The sequence below is a fragment of the Hyla sarda genome, chromosome 5 (genome assembly GCF_029499605.1).
Source record: "Hyla sarda isolate aHylSar1 chromosome 5, aHylSar1.hap1, whole genome shotgun sequence".
Classification (NCBI taxonomy): domain Eukaryota; kingdom Metazoa; phylum Chordata; class Amphibia; order Anura; family Hylidae; genus Hyla; species Hyla sarda.
This window is the reverse complement of record NC_079193.1, coordinates 208061446-208083914: the sequence shown is the minus strand read 5'-3', so window position 1 is coordinate 208083914 and position 22469 is coordinate 208061446. Positions and strand designations below refer to the sequence as shown.

Sequence of the window (22469 nt, the reverse complement as noted above, 5' to 3'; positions counted from 1 at the left end):
AGAAACAAAAAGTTAAATGGTTTTTGCTCTAAAATAAATGATTTGCCAGGATTTGTGCTCTTAACTGAAATTCATTAGAATTATCCTCATTTTATATAAATAACGCAAAGATTAAGGTCAGATTATAGCAATGCATTTGCAGCTTTGATCTTCTTTTGTCTGGGTTTTGCTTTAGGCATTTTGATTTCTTGTTTGCTTTTTCCTTTTGTTTAACAAGCTGTAGTGTTGCATGGTTTGTATTCACTTTCTTTGTCATTCAGAATCCTCATGACACAGAGCACATTAGTAATGTGTCATTGTTACGATCAGCGGACAATATTTTCTGACAGCCATATAAACATTTATCTATTTCTGGATTCATCTCTGTTTTCTGTCTGGATTATCATATCCCCAAGTTCTTTAATATAAAACAAGAAATAATTATTCATCTTATTACTTATGATCATTTTGCATTGATAGTTTGCATATATGATTTATGTGTTTAGTCGTCTTCAGCTACTATTTTCTATTTATATAAAGGACACCACCCAATGATTTTTTTTTTTAGTGTCCGTAGGGCAGAACCGCACTAAAAAGCAATACTTTCCAGGCAAGGCAGCATGGCTTAAGGCACAGGAAGCCAATTACAGTGAAATCTAGGCGGTGTTTCCTTTACAAACAGTAATCCTAAAAATATGGCCCAGCCCATTATTGTCTCATTTATTATGTGTCACTTTTCTTGATAAAGCTGGATACCTTCAATGCCAAATCTATATTTGTCCACTGCTAGCCAGTGATGGTTTAATGGTCATTTCAACTGATAGTCATGAGATCAGTGGTTGGTCTCGTGGGTGACACATTTTCCTGGTCTCTAAATTACAACACAGATGAAGTTTAACTGATCACTATGAAAAAAGGGAAAAAAACATAAATAGTTTTAGCTCCTCTCTGGTAATATAATGAGCTGCTGATCTTTAGAAGTCCTCCATTGGGCCACATACACCAGCCATACTTTGGAGCCTTAAATGATAATATTGCATTTGTGGCTATGTTCACATCAGCGGTGTGTCTTTTATTGTTAAAGGAAACCACAATGTTCTGCTGCATCGATCATGCAACACATACCAATGACACCTGACCGACCCCATTGACTTACAACAGGGTTTTCAAGATTTATGTCATGATGTCTATCTAACAGCAAGAATAGTGCACTAGTACCCCAATGTTAAAGGGGTACTCTAGTAAAATTTCTTATGCTCCCATTATGCCCGAGCTGGTACAATTACAGAAATAAACCCTGACTTGCCTCCCACCACTCCCCTAATGCGACTGGTATCGCTCTCCCGTCCTCCAGTGCCTTCTTCTGGGTCCCAACATGTCACATTGTCACTCATATAATCGCTAGCTGCAGTGATGTCCTGTCTCGGCAAGTGATAGGATGAGCTGTAGTGTGATGTATCAGGCCCGGGCACCAGGAAGAAGGCCAGGGTTCTATACACCAAACAGCCGAGTAGCCTATCACATGCCGAGGTGGGACATTGTTGCGACCAGTGATTAGCTGGGTGGCAGTATTACATGTTGGACCACAGAAGCAGGAAAAGATCACACCCCCAAAATAATTGTTTATTAAACTTCTGCAGAGGGGGCTACATATTGTATAAGGAACTCATTGACAACTTCCATTTACATTTATTTTTTGTAACACAATAATATGTCTTTAATATTTGATAATGCAAAACAACTAGAAATTAATATACATCACTTGTATGATGTGTTGTAGTTGCATCAACCTTTCTGACAGAAAAGGATTGTGCTGAAAATGACTTAAGATCTGCCGTTTATCCCCTACTGTGTCACCATCTGCCTGGCACAATATTAAAATGATGCTATGTTCTATGTTTCCCTGAATTTGTATATCATGACTGGATTGTAAATGTTAAATAAAGTTTTTATAAGTGAACCTGTCACCTGACTTATTTTAAATGATTAGTTACTATGTACTGGATGTGGATGTCATATATCTGGACTTTTCTAAGGTGTTTTATACTGTTCCACAAAAAAGGCTAGTACATAAAATTAGGATGTTGGGTATGGGGGGGGGGGGGGGGACAGGGATCAATAGAACTTACTCTGGTTGGGTGACAGTTACAAGTGGGGTACCACAGGGGTCAGTACTGGGTCCACTTCTTTTCAATATGTTTATTAATGAACTTGTAGAACAAAGTAGAATTTCTATATTTGCAGATGACACCAAACTGGGTAGGGTGATTACCACAGAGGATGATAACATAATATTACAGAGGGATCTGGGGAAGCTGGAGGCTTGGGCACAGACATGGCAAATTAAGTTTAATGTGGATAAATGTAAGGTTATGCACTTGGGCCATAAAAACAAAATGTACAATTATGTGCTAAATAATAAGACATTAGGTCAAACTTCTACCAAAAAAGACTTGAGGGTACTGGTGGACAGTAAACTCGACTTTAGCAATCAGTGCCAGGCAGCGTCCGCCAAGGTCAACAAAGTCATGGGGTGTATCAAGAGAGGGATAGAGGCTCATGATAAGGACATAGTTTTGCCTCTGTATAAATCATTAGTCTGACCACATATGGAGTATTGCGTCCAATTCTGGTCACCTGTATATAAAAAAGGACATGGCTGAACTGGAGAGGATGCAGAGGAGGGTGACAAGGATAATTATGTAATTTGGTATGGGAGGATTACAGTACACAGGATATCAAGCTTGGGGTTATTTAGTTTAGAGAAGTCGTCTGGGGGTAATCTGCTTACAATGTACAGAGATATGGACAGTATAGAGATCTTTCTAGTGATCTTCTTATATCTAGGCCGGTAACCATGACAAGGGGGCATCCTCTACATCTAGAAGAAAGAAGGTTTCACCATCATCACAGACAGAGATTCTTTACTGTAAGAGCAGTGAAACTATGGAACTCTCTGCAACATGATGCTGTGATGTCTGACTCAATAAACAAGTTCAAGGTTTATGTGGATAGAATGTTGATCCAGGGATTTATTCTGGTTGCCATATTGGGATCGGGAAGGAGTTTTTCCTGTGTCACAGGGCAATTGGCATCGGACTTGTGTTTTTTTTTCGCCTTTCTCTGGATCAACGCAGTGGGGTTTAGGTTGAACTTGATGTACTCTTGTCTTTTTTTGACCTTACAAACTGTTACACCGAGCGCTCCGGGTCTCTGCTCCTCCCCGGAGCGCTCACGGCGTTCCTCTCTCTGCAGCGCCCCGGTCAGACCCGCTGACCGGGAGCGCTGCACTGACACTGCCGGCGGGGATGCGATTCGCATAGCGGGACGCGCCCGCTCGCGAATCGCATACCAAGTCACTCACCTGTCCCGGCCCCCGGCTGTCATGTCCTGGCGCGCGTGGCTCCGCTCCTTAGGGCGCGCGCGCGCCAGCTCTCTAAGATTTAAAGGGCCAGTGCACCAATGATTGGTGCCTGGCCCAATCAAGCCTAATTAGCTTCCACCTGCTCCCTGTCCATATTACCTCACTTCCCCTGCACTTCCCCTGCACTTCCTTGTTGCCTTGTGCCAGTGAAAGCGTTTAGTGTTGTCCAAAGCCTGTGTTCCAGATCTCCTGCTATAATCATTGACTACGAACCTTGCCGCCTGCCCCGACCTTCTGCTACGTCTGACCTTGCCTCTGCCTAGTCCTTCTGTCCCACGCCTTCTCAGCAGTCAGTGAGGTTGAGCCGTTGCCGGTGGATACGACCTGGTTGCTACCGCCGCAGCAAGACCATCTCGCTTTGCGGCGGTCTCTGGTGAAAACCAGTAGCAACCCTAGAACCGGTCCACCGACACGGTTCACGCCAATCCCTCGCTGACACAGAGAATCCACATCCAGCTAGCCGAATCGTAACACAAACTATGTTACTGTTTAATAAGCACAGTCATTCAATACAAGTTCCCTTTATTAAATTGCTTGGGTGATTTTTAACATATTTATAAATCACTTTATTAACCAAAATATCTCCAAAATCTTGACCATTAGGTGTCTTACTTCTTAGCAGTTCATTGCCAGTTAGGCTCAGTCTGTTTCTAAGACAGAACACAGGAAATGGCAGCAGTGCTTAGATACTGCTATGTACGAGAGCATGGGAGAGTAAGCCTGGGCTGTTCATATACAATCTCTAAACCTGTCTTCATCTTACAGATGATCCATCAAGTTTTTTTTTTTTTTTCAAAATTGGTAAATCACGGCATCCCTCTTATCTCTGACCACCCATAATGTTCTGGGAAACTGTACATACCTTAGTAGGGAAAACAAGGGCAAAGTGCTGCCTCCTGAATGTAATTTTCTCTCTCCCACCCCCTTTGGCTTGCCATAATCCTTCTTATCATCATCATCAGCAACTCGTTGCTTAGAGTAACCCCTTCCTTGCTGTGATACTACTTTTGTTTCTTCCATTTCTGCTTACATAGCAGTAGCCTAAGCCTTTGCAAAGCTGTTTCCCCTTCCCCATGCCATCTATAGTTGTGTACGGTAAATCATCCCACATCACAGTGCAGTCTGTTCAGTCCATTGCACTTTCACTATGTCATAGCATGGGAATAAGGAGCAAGTGCTGTGTGTGATTGACCACACTACTAAGGCTAGGTTCACATCTGGGTTGAAGCTTCGTCCCAAAGCTCTTTCACAGTTTTTGACAGAAATCACTGAGCCAGATGGTTCCTTGCACAACAGACACCAATGGGTCCTGGCGGGTCATTGACTGTAATGGAGTTTGGATTGTGTATGGTTTCAGTTTATGAGCAAGATTTCAGTGGAGAAAAAATAAAATATATGTATACATTTTTTGTAGTTTTATAAATCCAATAAATGTGTTAATCAATAGTAAATCTGTAGTATGCCAGTGCTATGGGGGTATGGTCAGGGACAAAATGGCCCTGTCCCCCAATCCATCTGACCCCGCTGATTAAAATGTCGGCAGTTTGGATGTTTGTGTATATTTAAGTGTAAATTATGGTATGTCAGTTAGGCAATTATGTCAATTAATGCCTTGTAAGTGACAGGGAGACATCTAGAAAGTACTAGGCAAAGTTGCAGAAGGAGCTATATATATATATATATATATATATATATATATATATATATTTGTAAGCGCCAACATTTTAGTCCTACATGACTTTTTGTATCTTATGAATTGATGGTAAATTGTAAGATATCCTTAGAATGTAGAGGATGAAGCACCAACCAATCCTTCTTAGTTTCTCACACCGTGGCACTCATGTGTGCTGTGGTTTGCAGCATAGCCAGGATTGCATCTGAAGCGAAAAACTTAGAAGGAAAGGTGACGCAAAACCAATTCTGCATTCCCTTCATTTTACCATGGGGTTACCTGAGGTGAGGCGGTCAAGGACTGAAATGTTATAACTTTACAAGTATACATGTTTATAGGGAAATCAGGTGGTATTGAGACTTGTTTTGTAAAGCACCAGATACAGTTCCTGAACACAGCACTTCCAAAGTATACCAGTGCCATATTATAATAATCGTCCAGTGTAATAGAGTCCTTAGAATGATCACATATAGTAATGACTGTAAAATACTAATTCTCCCAGCTTCTCTCATGAAAATAATTCTAAGTTTTATAAGGAATGTCGATCTGTAAAATCTGCTACAACCCTATAGTTTTTCTTTTCTTTGTCTAGCGTTAAGTGATGAATTTATGGCAAATATCGCTATGGGGCTTTCTATTGTATCTAGGATAATCTTAGCGTATCTGTTTGTGTAACCTGTTGTCTAGAACAGGATCATTTCACGTTTCAAAATCTAATTGTCTTTTGTGAAAGCCTTGCAGTCAATCTTGGTGAGGTTGAGTCATCTTCTCACGATACAGTTGCCATAGTTTGGCATATTGAGAAGAACAATGACTAACATAAATTATGTCACCAAAGTGAAGCTTAGACCTCGCAGTCAGGAATAATGTCTCAGAATGTCAGTTTTATCCAGGTTAATACTTGTCGACAGAGTCTGGATTTTTCAGCATCAATCATAAAAAGAAAAAAATTGTCCTTATTTGTACTTTATTGTTCCATGTACATATAACATTATTTGACCTTCTGCCACCTGTTCTTCCCTTATCATACTGTCACTGATGATCAGATAAAGTTAAGTGAGTAGTTCCTATGTTCATGCTTCAACTGTACCTACAAAAATATAATATTCAGAGATCAATTCCTATGTTAACTTGTTCTTTAACCTCTTACTAACCACCAATACACCTTTTAGTGGTCATTCAGGATACTTATTCTAGCCCATTTTTAAGGTAGGGCTAGAATAAGGCAACACGGGTCTTCCAAACATGGCTCTTGGGAGTTCGGCTGTCAGCATGATAATTATGCTCCCGCTGTAACTACCAAGAGTGGAGAAACCTCTGTTTCTGGTAGATTAACCCCTCATACACTGCTGTCAAATTATGACTGTTTCTTTAAAAGGCTTTGTCTACTGTTTACCCCATTGACTTCCCAGGGACTTGATTGCTGATGCTGTTTCCATGGCCGCCCGGGGTCTTGTAAAGAGCACATGGCCTTATACTGTCAGGCAGAATACACTGTATTACAGTAGTAGTGCAGTGTACTTTACCAGCGATCTGATGGTCAAAGTCACCCTGTGAAACTACTAAGTTTAGAAAATTAAAAATGGCATGAAAATAAAATGTATTTTTTTTTAAATCACTGTATTTTGTTATTCCACTGACCCACAGAATAAAACTCTAATATTATTTTTACCGTATAGTGAGTTTTCAATTTATATGCCAAAAATGATTGGCAAAATCATATTTTTCCATTTCCCCTGCAGAAAAAAGGTATATGAACCCCAAAATAGTGGCACTAAAAAGTATGACATGTCCTGCTACAACAAATCGCCATTTCACTTGATGGCACTTGGTAGGTGACGATGGAAGAATGAAAAAAAAAATTGATTGGCCAGGGGTTATTCACCATAAGGAGACTTTAGCACTTACCTGCCAGACAGTAATGGACATGCTTAGGAAGGATCCATGCTCCTCTTGGGGTTAATGGCTATGTTGTGAGTCCACTATAATGCTGCTGATTACTTTTTGTCAAAAAAGCTACAACCTCTGTAGCACAGTCAAATAAAAAAAAAAAATCCTTGAGTACCCCTTAAAAACCAGAAGGCATGCCAAGGTAAGGGGTTAAAGTGTACCTGTACACTGAGGACAAGCAGGGCTCTGTACACTGAGGACAAGGAGGGCTCTGTTCAGTGAAGACAAGCAGGGATCTGTGCAGTGAGGCTCTGGGACATGCTATGGGCTCACACATGAGGATGATTGGCAAGCCAGAAGCCTGCACAGATCCCTGCTTGTCCTGCCCTCACTTCCTGTATTTGGACTAATCATAGAGACACACAGGCAATAGCTGCAGAGGCAGCACTTTTTTACCCAAAAATATACACAATTTTTAACCAATGCATATTACAAATATACATATAATGGTATTGTCTACATTATATAAAAAGTTTTTGTTGATGACAGATACACTTTAACATATGTAAACACTACAAACATGAATTTGCTGCCCTTAAAGGGATATTTTTTTTTATTTGACTATGCTACAGGGCTGTAAAGTTAGTGTAGTTCATAATATAGTGTCTCTACCTGTGTTTCATGGTGGTCTCGCAATTCTTCTGTGACTTTTGCTCCAATGTTAATTTTTAACAGCATACAATATTACTGTTGTCTCATGTTTTCCCAGGTTGCAGTGCAGCCAAGACATTATATCACTAGTCAGAGGTTTAGGGAGCTTGTGTTTGTTTCAATGGGTGGAGCGACCACTGGGAGGGAGGGAGATTATTCTGCAAGAATTGTAGTTTTGCAACAGCTCCAGGCACCCTGGTCAGAAAACACCGGTCTATGGCATTAGTGATAAATTTCAAATGGGTGGGATGGCTGATGTGTGGGAGGGAGAAAAGGGACCTCACACTTACAAACAAAGAATAATAGGATTTGTCGTTTAAGGGAACAAACTCCAACAGGAAATAGCCAGTTCACAAAAAGATAACCTGAGCTTTACTGTAATCTCACAACATAGCCATTTAGCCCCAAGACAAGCACAAATAGTGCTATTAAAGGATAACCCCTTTAATAGCGCTATTTCATAAAGCAAAATACAGTAAAAAAAATGTTATATTATACTATATAAGTTTGGTAACATATACTGCACCACAGATTGACACAGTGTGACAATAGCCTGACAGGTGCCTGCAATGATAGAAACATCATGTAGTAAATCTAAATATTAATACAACTTTCTTGCAAAGTTTCACAACCGCCAATGAGTAAAACTAAAACTAGACTTTAGAAGCAGGTATGTTTACATCCGCATGCACACAACATTGCTTTCAGCTTAGGCGACCTCATGTAGATGTGGTTAAAGTTTGTGTAGAACGAGTGAGAAGAATGGGCTTCATTGATTAGAAAAAAAAGGGGAAATGTGTCTTCCTGCACATGTGAAAGTTGTGTGGGTGTTAAGGCAGGGCTCCGATGAGGAAGTTAGGACTTCCTTTCAATACCTGAGAAGTACAGCTGGTAGGAAGAGTCATTACTTCCCCCTCTGTCACTGGACAGGATTTCCTCATGGGTATGAATGTGCTGACTGAAGCATTGCTAGGTCTCTGCATACTGAATGGGAATTCCTCACTGCATATCTGCTCACTAACCTCAACACAGACACATACTTATCTCATGTGTCAGTAATGGTCACTGTTAGAGCTCCGCTGCAAAACTGATGACTCGGAGAAAAACTTGACCTAAAATTGCTTTGCTATGTGATGTCAGACACAGTAGAGTCTACTCTTCTTAATAGCCACATTGACAATGTGTTCTTAGAGTAATGGTCTACCAGATCATATCGAATGGCTGCTCATATCAGTGCATTAAAAAGTCTTTTGTTGTTTGTGTTATATAAGATTTCTAAAGTGTCATCGAGAAAGTGTGGGAACATAAAGAAAAAAGAAAGTATTTGAATAATACAGACTCTTAGACTGAGGGTTCACTGATATACAGTGGTCCCTCAACATACGATGGTAATCCGTTCCAGACCATCGTTTGTTGAAGCCATCGTATGTTGAGGGATCCGTGCAATGGAAAGTATAGGACAGTGGTCTACAACCTGCGGACCTCCAGATGTTGCAAAACTACAACACCAAGCATGGGTGTTGTAGTTTTGCAACATCTGATGGTCAGCAGGTTGTAGACAACTGTTAGAGAAAGTTGTACTCACCTGTCCCCGCCGCTCCGGACTGTCACCGGCTGCCCGGGATGTCGCTGTCCATCGCTGTCGCCGCGTCCCCGAGGTGTCCCCGATGCTCCGGCAAGGCCTCTTCTTCCACAGCAACCGTGCTCTCCGTCGCGCCATCACATCGCTACGCACGCCGCTCCTATTGGATGACGGGACGGCGTGTGCAGCGACGTGATGACGTTGATGGAGAGCGCCGACGATGCAGAGGATCCCGAAGAGGACGCGCCGGAGCCCCGGGGACAGGTAAGTGACCATCACCGGAGCTCACGGGGCACCGTAAACGACTATCCGGCGGCAGCTGAAGCAGTCTGCGCTGCCGGATAGCCGTTTATGCGATGGCCCCGACATAAAAAAGCATTGTATGTTGATGCTGCCTTCAACATGAGATGGCCTCTGAGAGGTCATCGCATGTTGAAATTATCGTATGTCGGGGCCATCGTAGGTCGAGGGATCACTGTACTTACTACACAGGGTTTTAGATTAGAATAAAAAAAATTATTTAGCAAAACTTGCAAATAATGCTTCCTTGTTGTAGGAATAATAGTATAGCACCCCAAAAAGTGAGCCCTGAAAAAGCATGTCCATTGCCTACTTATCCCCATGACTAGTCTGGCACTGTAGGCTGCAGTCCAAGCCTGTTACTTGTATGGAAAGGGACTTTGCACAGTCATGTGCACTGATGCCATTACCGGCGCAATGCAGTAGAAGAAGAGTCCGTAATACAGGGGTTAACTTCATATGGTTTATTCAAAACACAATTGCAACGCGTTTCTTGCCCGTCCAGGGCACTTCCTCAGGCAATGCCTGAGGAAGTGCCCTGTACGGGCAAGAAACGCGTTGCAATTGTGTTTTGCATTAACCATATGAAGTTAACCCCTGCATTACGGACTCTTCTTCTACTGCGCTGCGCCTGACTAAGGATCCAATTTTACATCTGCCATTTCTTCCTTTAAATAATATATATCTTTAAAAAAAAAAAAAAAAAAAAAACTATATGTCATGCTCAGCAATGTTTGTTCTTTGAAAATTAGAAAATCTGAAAATGAGGAATTTTTTATATAATTAAATGAATTGTTAAAATAATGTGTACTGGCAGTGCTCTAGAATCATCTGGAAATTCCAGTAAAGGTAAAATAATGAGAAAGAAGACGAGTCGGTATGATAGATGTGGTTACAATTTCTTGAAATTTCGTGTCTTGCTTCTCGCAGACTCTGGGCTTTCAGCAGTTCTTCCTTCGGTTACATTTTCTCATTCTAGTATGCCCTTTCCTCTTTGTTGGTATGTTAAATGAAATCCATATGTTGAGCACACTGTATAGATTAAGTCATCTGTGTGCACAATGGTTCTTCAATATCTACAACTTTTAAAAGGCAAGGTCTGTTTCTTATAGGAGTTCCTGTTCTTTCCTTGAAAAGTCCTTGTTCACCTTGTAAAATATAAAACCTGTGTACCATTTCAGTCTTCTTAACAACATTTTAGAATTCTCATGTGTATATTAAAATAACCAGGTGTTCAGAGACCAATTTGATAATTGACGAAGCAAGAATGACTGTTAGTTTTTACATCTCAAATTCAATCATAACTGCATATTAGAAAGATGGAATGTTTCATATGTTCCAAGCTCAGGCCCAATATAAGGGTATGATCAGATTGAGAATACAGATTCTGCATGTGTTACATGTGGATTGGCAGCAGATTTCGCTCTTTGCACCTCAAAGGGTAAAACCTACGCCAAAAGTCTGCAGTGTCCCTATTTACTTGTTACCCTTATTACTAATTCTGCACAAAATACCTTGACTGACAGATCTCTCTCTATACCTAAACAGAGCAAGATCTATCAATCAAGGCTGGTGGGAAGCGAGAAGCCACTGGGGACTGCTCCAATGACTCATGATTCAGGCAGCTTGAAAGTAATGACAGGTTGCCTCTAAAAAAAAAAAAAAAAAATAAAACAATTCTTTATTGACATGTCTGACCCGACATTTAAAATAATTTTAGTTAATCCACAGCAACAGGTAAAAAACTGAGACTTTGCCAATATCCCTGTTGCAAAGTAGCATCTATCAATATTTGAAATGAAATGTGGCATATTCAAGCTAAAGTAAACCTTTCCTTTTAGAGCCTAAAAGGGTTGTCTGTTATGCTAAAAAAAAAAGTTAAAAAAAAAGCTGAAGGATTGGTTAAGAAATAAAATGAGTGATACTAACCTGCCTACTTCCCTGTTGCTACTGTCCTGTTGGTGCCAGATCCCTTCTAATCAGCTCTTGCTGCTTTCATCTATGTAAACAGGAAATGCCCACTCAGCCAGTTGAGGCAGGTCACTGTCACAGTCAAGTGGTGTGGGATCGGAAAGTATTGCTTATTTTTTAGTTTGTAACCAGCCTGAGCCCTTAAAATTTTATTTCTAGCACTAATTCATCCTACAAAATCTATGCAACATGTCTTTCCCTAATTTTTCCATTTGACCTTTTTTCACCCATTTTTACCATCTCTCCACTTAAAGGGGTATTCCAGGAAAAAACTTATATATATATATATATATATATATATATATATATATATATATATATATATATCAACTGGCTCCAGAAAGTTAAACAGATTTGTAAATTACTTCTATTAAAAAATCTTAATCCTTTCAGTACTTATGAGCTTCTGAATTTAAGGTTGTTCTTTTCTGTCTAAATCCTCTCTGTCTCGGGAAACGCCCAGTTTAGAAGCAAATCCCCATAGCAAACCTCTTCTAAACCGGGCGTTTCCCGAGACAGGTGTCATCAGAGTGGATTTAGACAGAAAAGAACAATCTTAACTTCAGAAGCTCATAAGTACAGAAAGGATTAAGATTTTTTAATTGAAGTAATTTACAAATCTGTTTAACTTTCTGGAGCCAGTTGATATATATAAAAAAGTTTTTTCCTGGAATACCCCTTTAAGCTTATTTAGTATCAGGTAAACTATTCTGTGCTAACTCTTTCCTACTACTGCTATTTGCTTATTTCTTTTATAGACAAAATGATTACAAATAGAACAAGTAACTAAAGGGTCTATATAATATTAGAGAAGGGAGTTTGGAAGAAGCACAGCTTTTGTTCTTGAACTATATCTGAAACTGCAGCTCAGCCCTGTTCAAATAAAGGTATAACACTGTACCTCCTGAGTGTCCCTTTGTCCTGGTTTGGGCCTCAAATAGTCCTTTAAGGAGAAGTCTCATTCCCGATCAGTACAGAAAAACATCCGCAAAATAGGGGAAAAGTTTAAGATTGTGGGAGGTCCGGGCGCTCAAACCCCCGTCATCCACCCCCCCACCCCCTCGATTGTCTGTAAGGAGCCCCAGCTTTCCCACATCACGACCCCTCGCCCGAAGCGGGAGCCACCACGCCCCCTCCATATATCTCTATGGGAGAGAGCCATTCGGTTATCTTCAGCTCTCCCATAATAGGTACAACACAACTCTTCATATACAACCCACTATGAATAGTTGAGCTGTATAACTTGAGGGACAAGTGAAAGATACTCTGATGATGGCAAATATTTTATGTTTCACTTATATTTTGTGCTTCACATATATTTTGTGGACATAAAACGTCTTTGTTTTACATAGACAGCAATTCAGATGAATGGCTGCCATCTGAATAGCTGCCATGTTACCTCCCTATAGCCACTGCAAGTGAAATAGCTGGCAAACTGTGGCCCAGAAAAAGCAACAGTTTGCTGCTGATTGTCCCTGTACCACACTATGATACAACCCCCTTTAACACAGAATGTAATGTATTTTTGTGTAGCATTAGTGCATTTATTAACATATATATGTGTGAAATCTGCTGCAGGCTATAGTCATCATAGATCTTCAGTCACTTAATTACTATAGAAGAGTTTTCTTCTTCTTTTGAATTAGTTTCCCTAAGCAACATATATAATATTAATATGACCTTATGTTATAGTGATTAATATTTATGCATGTTAATTATCATTTCTGTATATAGAATAAAATATAGCAAGTTATTTGTTCTGAATCAAAGCAGACTCCTAGAGCATTGTGCTACAAGTCAAGTACAGCTCTTCATATGTAGCCTAAGTAAGACTTGCCCACCCCTGTATTTATTGTAAATTATTCCATCTTTGAATATTAACCAATTGAGAACTGTGGTGTTTAAAGAGAAGTGACTATTTAAGGATGATCAGGTAGAGTCTGTAATGAAATACATATAGACTATTGCCTAAAATAATGGGTTACACAAAAAGTATGAAAGTTATTTGTAATCATTCTGGTAGACATTTTGAGACACGGTACAGAAGATGTAAATTATAGTATTGACTGTAATATATATATATATATATATATATATATATATATATATATATATATTTCCATACTTTGTCAGTGTTCAAGTCACAAAGGGAGCATGTGTCCTTGATGGTGGATAGCATCCATTCATACCTATATGCTATCTAGTATTCTGTTTTACATTTAATGAGAGGTGAGAAAAACATGAAAAAAAGATGATTTATTCAGTTTGACTAAATAAATTCCATTAAAATAAACGTAAAGTGCCACATAATTTCATATAAGATAGTACAGAAAGTTTTAGAATGATAAATATTTATGTTTTTGACATTTTTGACTATGTATACAAATATAGCATACTTGTTGCCTTTTTACCATTGCCTTGAAGCTGAGACCGTTTTATTCTGCCCCCTACTGGTATATGTTAGGATTTACTGCAGGCTGATGAGGCAGAACCCTAAAGTACTTAATATATAGTGGCAATGGTTTATTTAAAATATGTCAGTAAAATTTCCACTGTATAAAATGAAATCATATGGAAAAATATGTTGTACATTTTAGTGAGGGGACAACCTTGCCTTGTTTTACGCTAATTTTATTTTCCAGGGTAGTCTTATGACTTTATTGTTGAGTTATCTAAAACTTGTGGTAATATTTTGAGCATCTTTGTTTTGATAACCGAAACATTTTTAGAGCTTACATTTTTGCAACTCATAAGGCTTAAAGTGTGAGGGAGCACTGAACAGTAAAAATATTTATAGGTGCAATTGCTGGATCATACCTACAAATCTGAATAATCTGCAGTAAATGCAGGGTTTTATTGTTCTACTAGACCAGGATGACTTTAGTATCACTCCTCCACACATACGTATTGATGATTGCTTTGCAGTCTACTAAATCAGTTTGATTGATTTTATATTGATTGTACTAAATGAGATTGCTGTGAAAAATAAAAAATTAAAATTTCATTTGAGACACTTTGATATGTCAAGCTACTGTTTGTACCCAGATAGATGAAGTATACATTTTATTTCTCTACATAAAAAATGTAATCTGCACCAAAAATCTGCAACAATGTACAGCACAGCACTGTATGTGTGAATGACGTTGTGAAAACTCTGGTCACAATTGTTTCATATTTTTGAGTGCTTTCTGTAGAATTGTTACATGTATATCTTTTATGGATTTGTTGCTTATTTATGGCAAAATGTGTCTTGTGACCTTTTTTTTCCATCTCTTCTAAACTAACTTATTTTTTTTTTTTTTTTTAGCCCAGAGCTGCATTTATAATTCTACTGGTTTTCATTGGTATCATCTATTGTAATACCATATATACTCGAGTATAAGCTGACCCGAATATAAGCCGAGGCCCATAATTTCACCCCAAAAATCCAGGAAAAGTTATTGACTCGACTATAAGCCTCGACTATAAGCCCCTCATGTCATCGTCCCCCCCTGTCATCATCCAGACCCCCTTCATCATCCCCCCTTCATCATCACTGCCTGTCATCATCCCCCCTTCATCATTACTCTGTCATCATCCCCCCCTTCATCATCACCGCCTGTCATCATCCCCCCCCTTCATCATCACCGCTTGTCATCATCCCCCTGTCATCATCCCACACCCCCCCTTCATCATCACCGCCTGTCATCATCCCTCTGTCATCATCCCCCCCGTCATCATCACCGCCTGTCAATCCAGTGGTCCTCAACCTGTGGACCTCCAGATGTTGCAAAACTACAACTCCCAGCATGCTGGGAGTTGTAGTTTTGAAACATCTGGAGGCCCACAGGGTGTGGACCACTGCGGCCTTCATCATCATCCAGACAACCCCCCCCCGCTTTAGTTTTCTACTCACCTCCCCTCGGTGGGAAGGAATGGTGAGCTGGTCCGGGCCATCTATGCTGCAGGGACTGTTCGGTGGGGAGGGTTAGTCATTCCGGGCTGTCCATCTTCCCCGGGGAGGGCCCTCTTTTCCGCTCCGGGCCCGGACTAGTGACGTTGCCTTGACCACGACGCACAGGGACCTTCTTGCGCGTCGTCTTCAAGGCAACATCACTAGTCCGGGGCTGGGCCCGGAGCAGAGAAGAGGCCCCCCGGTAAAGATGAACAGCCCGGAATGACTAACCCTCCCCACCGGACGGTCCCAGCAGCATAGATGGCCCGGACCAGCTCACCCTTCCTTTTCACCGAGCGGAGTCGAGTAGAAAACTAAAGGGGGGGGGGGGTCTAGATGATGACGAAGGCCGCAGTGGTCTTCAACCTGCGGACCTCCAGATGTTTCAAAACTACAACTCCCAGCATGCCATGCTGGAAGTTGTAGTTTTGCAACATCTGGAGGTCCGCAGGTTGAAGACCACTGAGAAGGGATTGAATGGCGGAGAGTTCACTCGAGTATAAGCTGAGGGGGGTGTTTTCAGCACGAAAAATCGTGCTGAAAAACTCGGCTTATACTCGAGTATATACGGTAGTTACAGTGAGTTTCTATAATTCAGTACAACAACTGCCTGGTTAAAAGGCTTCATATATCAGAAGGCAGACACTAGGCCATCAAAGAATACCATAAGATTTTAGCTCTGAAGAGAACAAAATATGCAGGGTGAAAGGTACAAAATATGCAGGGTGAAGGGTACCAATTATGCAGGGGTATCCAAAAAAATGTACAACAAAATACAGGGTATAGATAAGCCATTCATGTCAGAAATAAGATCTTTTTATCGAACTTTCTGAAATACCTATGACCAAAAGATTTATTAATGGGGTCTCAGTATGGAGAACCTATCAGCCCCTGAAAGAAGGGACAAAGTGCGCAATTGATTGCTGGGCCCTCTCGGATGTGACTTTCATTGTTTGGTTTTTCTTTGGTAGACACGGTTAGTTGTTTATAGGCCCATAGAAATTCATAGAGATATCACAACCGAAGGGGCGCACCGTTCAGCTGAGCACTTCTGTTGCTTTTTATGTGCTGATTATATATGCAGATTGTGAATAAGTTTATATGGTTCTTTGTATTAATTCTTTGCTGTATGCTTATTTTTTAGGAGGCTTTTGTTGAACTATACGGCAACAGTGTTCGACCTCCATTTGACCCAATGTGGCCCTCCATCAAAACTATCCTAAGTATTGCTGTTATTGGAGCCTGCATCACTTTAGGAGCCTACCTGGGAAACAAGTGATCATCTTTGAAGGCATTTCATCGAATATGATCACCACAAAAAGGGACTGATCTGTATGGCTAATGGACCAACTGTCATATCAGCTTTAACTGCCAAAGGAGGTTTATTTCTTTATTCTAAAGTTGTTTCCTTTCTAGAGAAGATTTATTTATTAAAGTTCTTTGGGTTTTCAAGCTATGCCTCACCATCCTGACCATGATATGTAGCGCTTAGAATGTTTCTTTGCTTTTTTTTTTTTTGTCTCATCTAAGATCCCATTGTCACCTCCATGTATTGTTTGGTTGCCTAAATATTGGTTGATCTACCACCATTAAAATTACTATATTGTGTCTTGTACTAGAATATTTAACTTATTTTAAAGATCTTCCCAGTATTTTTATTCAGCTATATATGTTTATTTTGGCTTCCAAGCTTCTTTATATTTATATTTTTTTCAGTAGTAAAAAAAATAAGGCAGTCATGGATGAGATGAGTGAATAAGAAATGACATGTCTTTAAAGTCATTTAGTATTCTCTGGTATTGGGTTGGTTCGCTAGAAAGAATATGCTGCCATCTTAGTCATCTCTTAGCACCACGTGCCTAGTTAATCACAATTTTTTAATAACATTCCTTCAAGAATCATAATTGAGTAAATAGAAATTTGGCATCATCCAGGGCACAGACAGTACATTAATATTACTTTGTAGGTCACTGGGTTTATTCAACAACCTAAATTTGGTAAAGATGTACTATTCAGTGTACATGCATGCAATTGTCTTGCTGAGCACATGTAAGAAATATGGCACAGTTGGTTTGATATAGTCCTCAATATGCTTATGATTATAAATTGGTAGTCGACGCAGTCTTCTGGAGGAGTGAAAGCTCACCTCCTGCTGAGCACCTGACAGATGCTTCCTACCCTGCGGGTTACCTGTGCTTGTGGCAAAAATAGACAATGACCTTATTGCTTGTCTCTCAGCAGGGGCTATAGGGATAGTAGAGGGTGCAGCTACTCCCGGCTCTGGAGCCTGAGGGAGCCTATTTGGTTTCTCTTTTCTATATTAGGAGGCCAGTACTATAAAAGAAACATTGTGTTGGAGACCCTGTTACAGATTATGCATCTTCAAGGGAAAGGGTGAGGAATGCTATGCTGCATGTGGGACCAGCTTATATTTTGACTAAGCAAATCTGATCTAGCAACCAAACAATGATAAGGTTTCCTAGCTCACTCACTATCATGTAAAAAATGTCATGTCAGCTCATATTATGCTATAAAAGTGACTAATTTCCACTTTATAATTGCTTGTTTAGAACTGCTGTTACTTTAAGTTCTAAGTTGCTAAATAACCGAATGTTGCAACTGAAATGCAATACTTTCTAATGCAGATCCAGGTGTAATGGTTCTGTCTAAGACTAGCTAGCTAGCTATACATACAGTAATGGCACCTTATGCATTAAAGGGGCACTATCATAAAGCAATCTAAATGACTGATCTTAGTATAGGAGGTTTTCATGAGAAACTATAGCACTTACTAATTTTATACTGATTATCAATGCACAAATAGTGATTTAACTGTCAAGATGCATCTTCAACATCTTATATGGGACTATTTAGTATCTCACTTCTAATGGATTAGCGATAAAACAGTGCACCAAAAGATCTCCATATATTTACATGTAAATTCATTAGATGAAAAATGAAAATATGAGGCAAAAGATATAGGAAAGTGAGATGCAGCTGCTTTGCTTGACACATTTTAGAACCAGTTATGTCCGTGCTTTCAATAAAGGGTAACTGAATAAATAAACCAAAAATGTATCACTTATCATTACTTTACTAATCCTCTTTCCTAAAGGGAACCTGTCAACACTTTCATGCTGCCTGAAACAAGGTTATCAGATGAATCCTGGCAGGTTTTCCCTTTCCCACCAGCCTTGGTAGATCTCTCCCTGTTTTGATATAGGGAGAGAGCTTTTAATCAATTCTAGTGAGGCACCCTGATGACTTGTGGTTTAGGCAGCATGAAAGTGACAACACGTTAGTCGTATTCTTGGTCTATTCCTAGTGCTTGTTAAGTTTTACATGAGGCATTTTGTCCCCTCACAAACCAATGATAAAATCGTTTGATGGCTTTAAGGCACAAGTCAACCAAGTTCCACTACTTTGACCAATCCCTTCCACTTTACTTAGTAAATTTATTTTTCCTTAACTATTTCTAGGTTTCTTGTCCCTTCATAGAAGCCTGTGTGGCTCTGGACATTCATTCAGAACCCTCATTTATTAGCTAGATAGACAACACCTTACTCATACAAGATAGCCTCATCTTGAAAGGTGTAGCCATGATAGTGCCCCTTTAAATGAGACGTCTAATAGTGCAATTTGTATGTTACCTATAAACTACGGTACAGTAGGTTTAAAGGCTTGTATTCTGCAATTTGCAAATAGACCTCAGTGCATGCAAGCCTTGAAGATTAGTTTTCTTGAAATAACTTAATTCTATGCTCCACAGTACACATACGGTGTACAAGTCTTGAAAGCAGACTGTATGTATTCATGTGGTTTCTAAGGATTAAAGTGAACTGGATCGTAACAAAGCCTGAAATAAATGTTAATGAAAAAATAATATAGCTCATTTAACAGCATTGTATGTAGAAGTGAAACGACACCATATCGATCAATCAAATACAGTCCTGGTGGGGTTTTTTGCCGGGCTTGCACTAGACAGGTCAATGCTACTGCTGATTGGTTGTTCTGGTTTGCTGCAAACTTTGTACCCAAATGTAATGTTGTTAAATTTGCTGTACTGTGTTTTCTTCTGTTCTCATATTTGTAACATGTAGAGAAACAATTGTGCAATGGGACAAACCAGATATGCAGACAATAGTTGTCTCTATGAGGTGACACTTAAAAGTTAGAGACAACAATTGAGTCTAATATCATGTCCTTTTTAGAGTCTTGTCCTAATAGAAGCCCTTACTTATTTTACTCTGAAGCATACTATTTTTTATTTCCAAAACTAGTAAACATATATATTTTTTTAAGAAAAGAAACATATTTTTGTTATAAGTCTTTAGTTCTAGGACCTTCTTAGTAGTAGGGTCTAAATAGCTTTCATTTATGGAATCCTGAAGTCAAACAAGATGATGTTAGCACTCACAAGAACGATACTACTATATTTTAAGCCTAACTCCATCTCTTATACGAATAGAATGTATTCACATGCAAGAGAGAATTAACCAAAAATTAAAACAAAGCAATAAGGATGAATAACTGAAACATGTACTTGGATTAGTTGACCGTGTACATTTCATTTACCGTAATGTTACTCTTAATACTGGGTAAACCAGCAGATTATGAGAGTGTGTACTGGTTACCTATATTGTATTCTTTTATGTGTACTATGGAGAACATGTTAGCCACCAATGGTTCATTCTAAGAAAATTTTGTGTGATCTATTGGCGTGATCTGTTATGTAAAAAATAGGTCAACACAGATTTACATGTGCATGACCAAACACCACTTACAGTTTCCTTGTTGTATCTTTATGTTATACTAACAATAACCACAGGTAAAAATGGGGCTGTTGATTCAATGTTTGTGCATGCTATCTCTGTACTATGTAGTAGCCAAAAGATGCAATGTTCCCAAGGTTCTAAGTGACAGGAAACGTTGGCATGCAGTAGTGAAGAGAGCACTATAACTATATGTACCACACAGCCCCTAACAAGCATGTACTAATGTTGTGATGGTGTTGGCATTGTAAGTATAGCAAACTAGAAATGTAATGGACCTTGTTTTAGCTGTGTAGAAGAAATGCTGCTTCCTACCCGTGTACATCTCAGCGTTTATGTTGCTTTTGATTGTTCCGACAGTTCATTAAGTGTATTACATTTGTTTTTATTGTAATTTTTGTTATTTTATTTTCTATATTGTAATGAACATGGTGTGTCAAGAAGGTATGAAAATTAAGTGTAAATACTTTTGGTCCAGATCAATGTATTTTAGTTTTACTGCTAAGAGGAAGACAGAAAAGATAGGGAATGTTAATAATCATTTTGATTGTAGTTATTTACAGGACTTACATATTGAGGGAACTGACTTTGTACCTGAAATGTAACCACAACCCACATACTGGTGCTTACCCCCAATTGTGCCACCATGGATATTATTTTATTTGCTGTTTTGTTATAGTTTGTCTCCTTCCACTTCCCTAGATTAGATGAAGGTTATGCTTTTGAGGTATACCTAGGCTGTGCTCCATGGTAAGCTGGCTGCATAACCCATCAAGGTGCCATAAAAAGACATTTTAAGTATTTTTTAAGCAATTTGAAAACCTGTCTCACATTCATGGGGCACTCCCAGGAAGCATTTGCCCTCCCACCACTCTTGATAGATGTTTGGGTATAAGGAGAGATCTTTTAGTCAAGACTGACAAGGTAGGGAGAAGCCAACGGGACAGCCCTGATGACCTGAGCTTCAGGCAGCAGAAACTTACGAAAGGTTCCTTTTAAAGTCAGCATCAATCTAAACCCAATTTTATTAAACAATACAGTTTTCCATCCCTTTTAGCAAGGCGTAGGGCTACAAAAAGTTTATTTATGGACTGCCTCTTCTAGCTGTCTATTGACATTGATTAGGTATTATTGAGGGAAGATGGGAGGTAGTATTGCAGATAACATGTTTGTTCACCAAATGTTTGTTCACCAAATGTTTGTTCACCCAACAACTATCCCGTGTCTGTTACATACTTGCACAGATAAGACTAACTATCCCTTACCAGATCTCAGGTTGGAGATTTTTTTCAATTAGGTTTGGGGGGATTATAAGACACTTAAATTTCCATATTTTGTGAAGGTGAACTGTGCAGAAATACACACATAATGGCCTGTTTTTGTATATGTAGCAACATTAAGTGGCATAGTCGTCCTTCTGAAATATAGCTCCAGTTTAAGTTGCAATTTCAATAAACAACTAGTGCAGAAAAATTCAGTTCTCTCTCCTTCTACCGATGCTACAGTGTACCCTTACCATGAACACAATTTAAACCGTCTCTCACTTGGCTGGCACTCCCTGTCTGAGGCTACAGCCCCTGTTTACGACATTCTTGAGGGACCGAAATCTTGGCGGCATGCTCACATCAGTGTCTGTTAACTTAAGAGAGTTATTTATCTTTCAGTGGTTTCAGTATCAGAGTATTCTTTATTTTGTTACATTTTTATATACTGTAGCTAAAAATTATTAAACTGTGCTGCTAAACTGCCAATATAATTTGAATTTATATTGATGTATATTTTTGGAGGGCAGCTCAGTAAAGCTGTTCACATTGGTTAATATGAAGTATATGACTTTGTTGTCACACATGCACAGTAGCCATCTTGTTCAGGAATTATCCTGGTCATTATCTCAATATCTACACATACATTGTAAACCTTCATTTTCTGTCATTACATTGTAAATGTTAATGCTTCTCAGTGAGCATCTTCTGCAAAAGCAGGTCTTCCTGTAAACATCTGATCACATAGGTTCCCCTTACACACATTTGATGATATACCTAGTGGAATTACAATAGAAAGGCTCATGTTTATGAATGACCTGCTAAAGAAACAATTTAAGCATTACACATCACCTATTGAAATCATTGGATTTCAATGGACCTCGAAAGCTGAGATCGACTTGTATTAGATTCAAATGCCCTAAAAGGCACTAGAGATGGGGTTTTTTGGTCTAAATACTGACAACAAGGGCT

At 39.3% G+C, this 22469-nt stretch overlaps 1 protein-coding gene and 1 long non-coding RNA gene across 4 annotated transcripts in view; one reads left to right on the top strand and one right to left on the bottom strand.

Moving 5' to 3' along the window:
* BCL2 (BCL2 apoptosis regulator) overlaps nucleotides 1-18712 on the top strand; it is a 213599-nt gene extending 194887 nt beyond the window's left edge. For all 3 annotated transcript variants that reach the window (XM_056521002.1, XM_056521001.1, XM_056520999.1), the window contains exon 3: nucleotides 16608-18712. In XM_056521002.1, the coding sequence (XP_056376977.1) occupies nucleotides 16608-16742 (135 nt within the window). In that variant the 3' untranslated portion in view covers nucleotides 16743-18712. The remainder of the gene's footprint in view (nucleotides 1-16607) is intronic.
* Nucleotides 166-11559, bottom strand: LOC130273735 (uncharacterized). The gene is made up of 3 exons (XR_008844107.1): nucleotides 11488-11559; nucleotides 6076-6165; nucleotides 166-397 (listed from the first exon to the last, which is right to left on the bottom strand). It is a non-coding gene; the product is annotated as an uncharacterized LOC130273735 (long non-coding RNA).
* Nucleotides 18713-22469: the final 3757 nt, after the last annotated feature.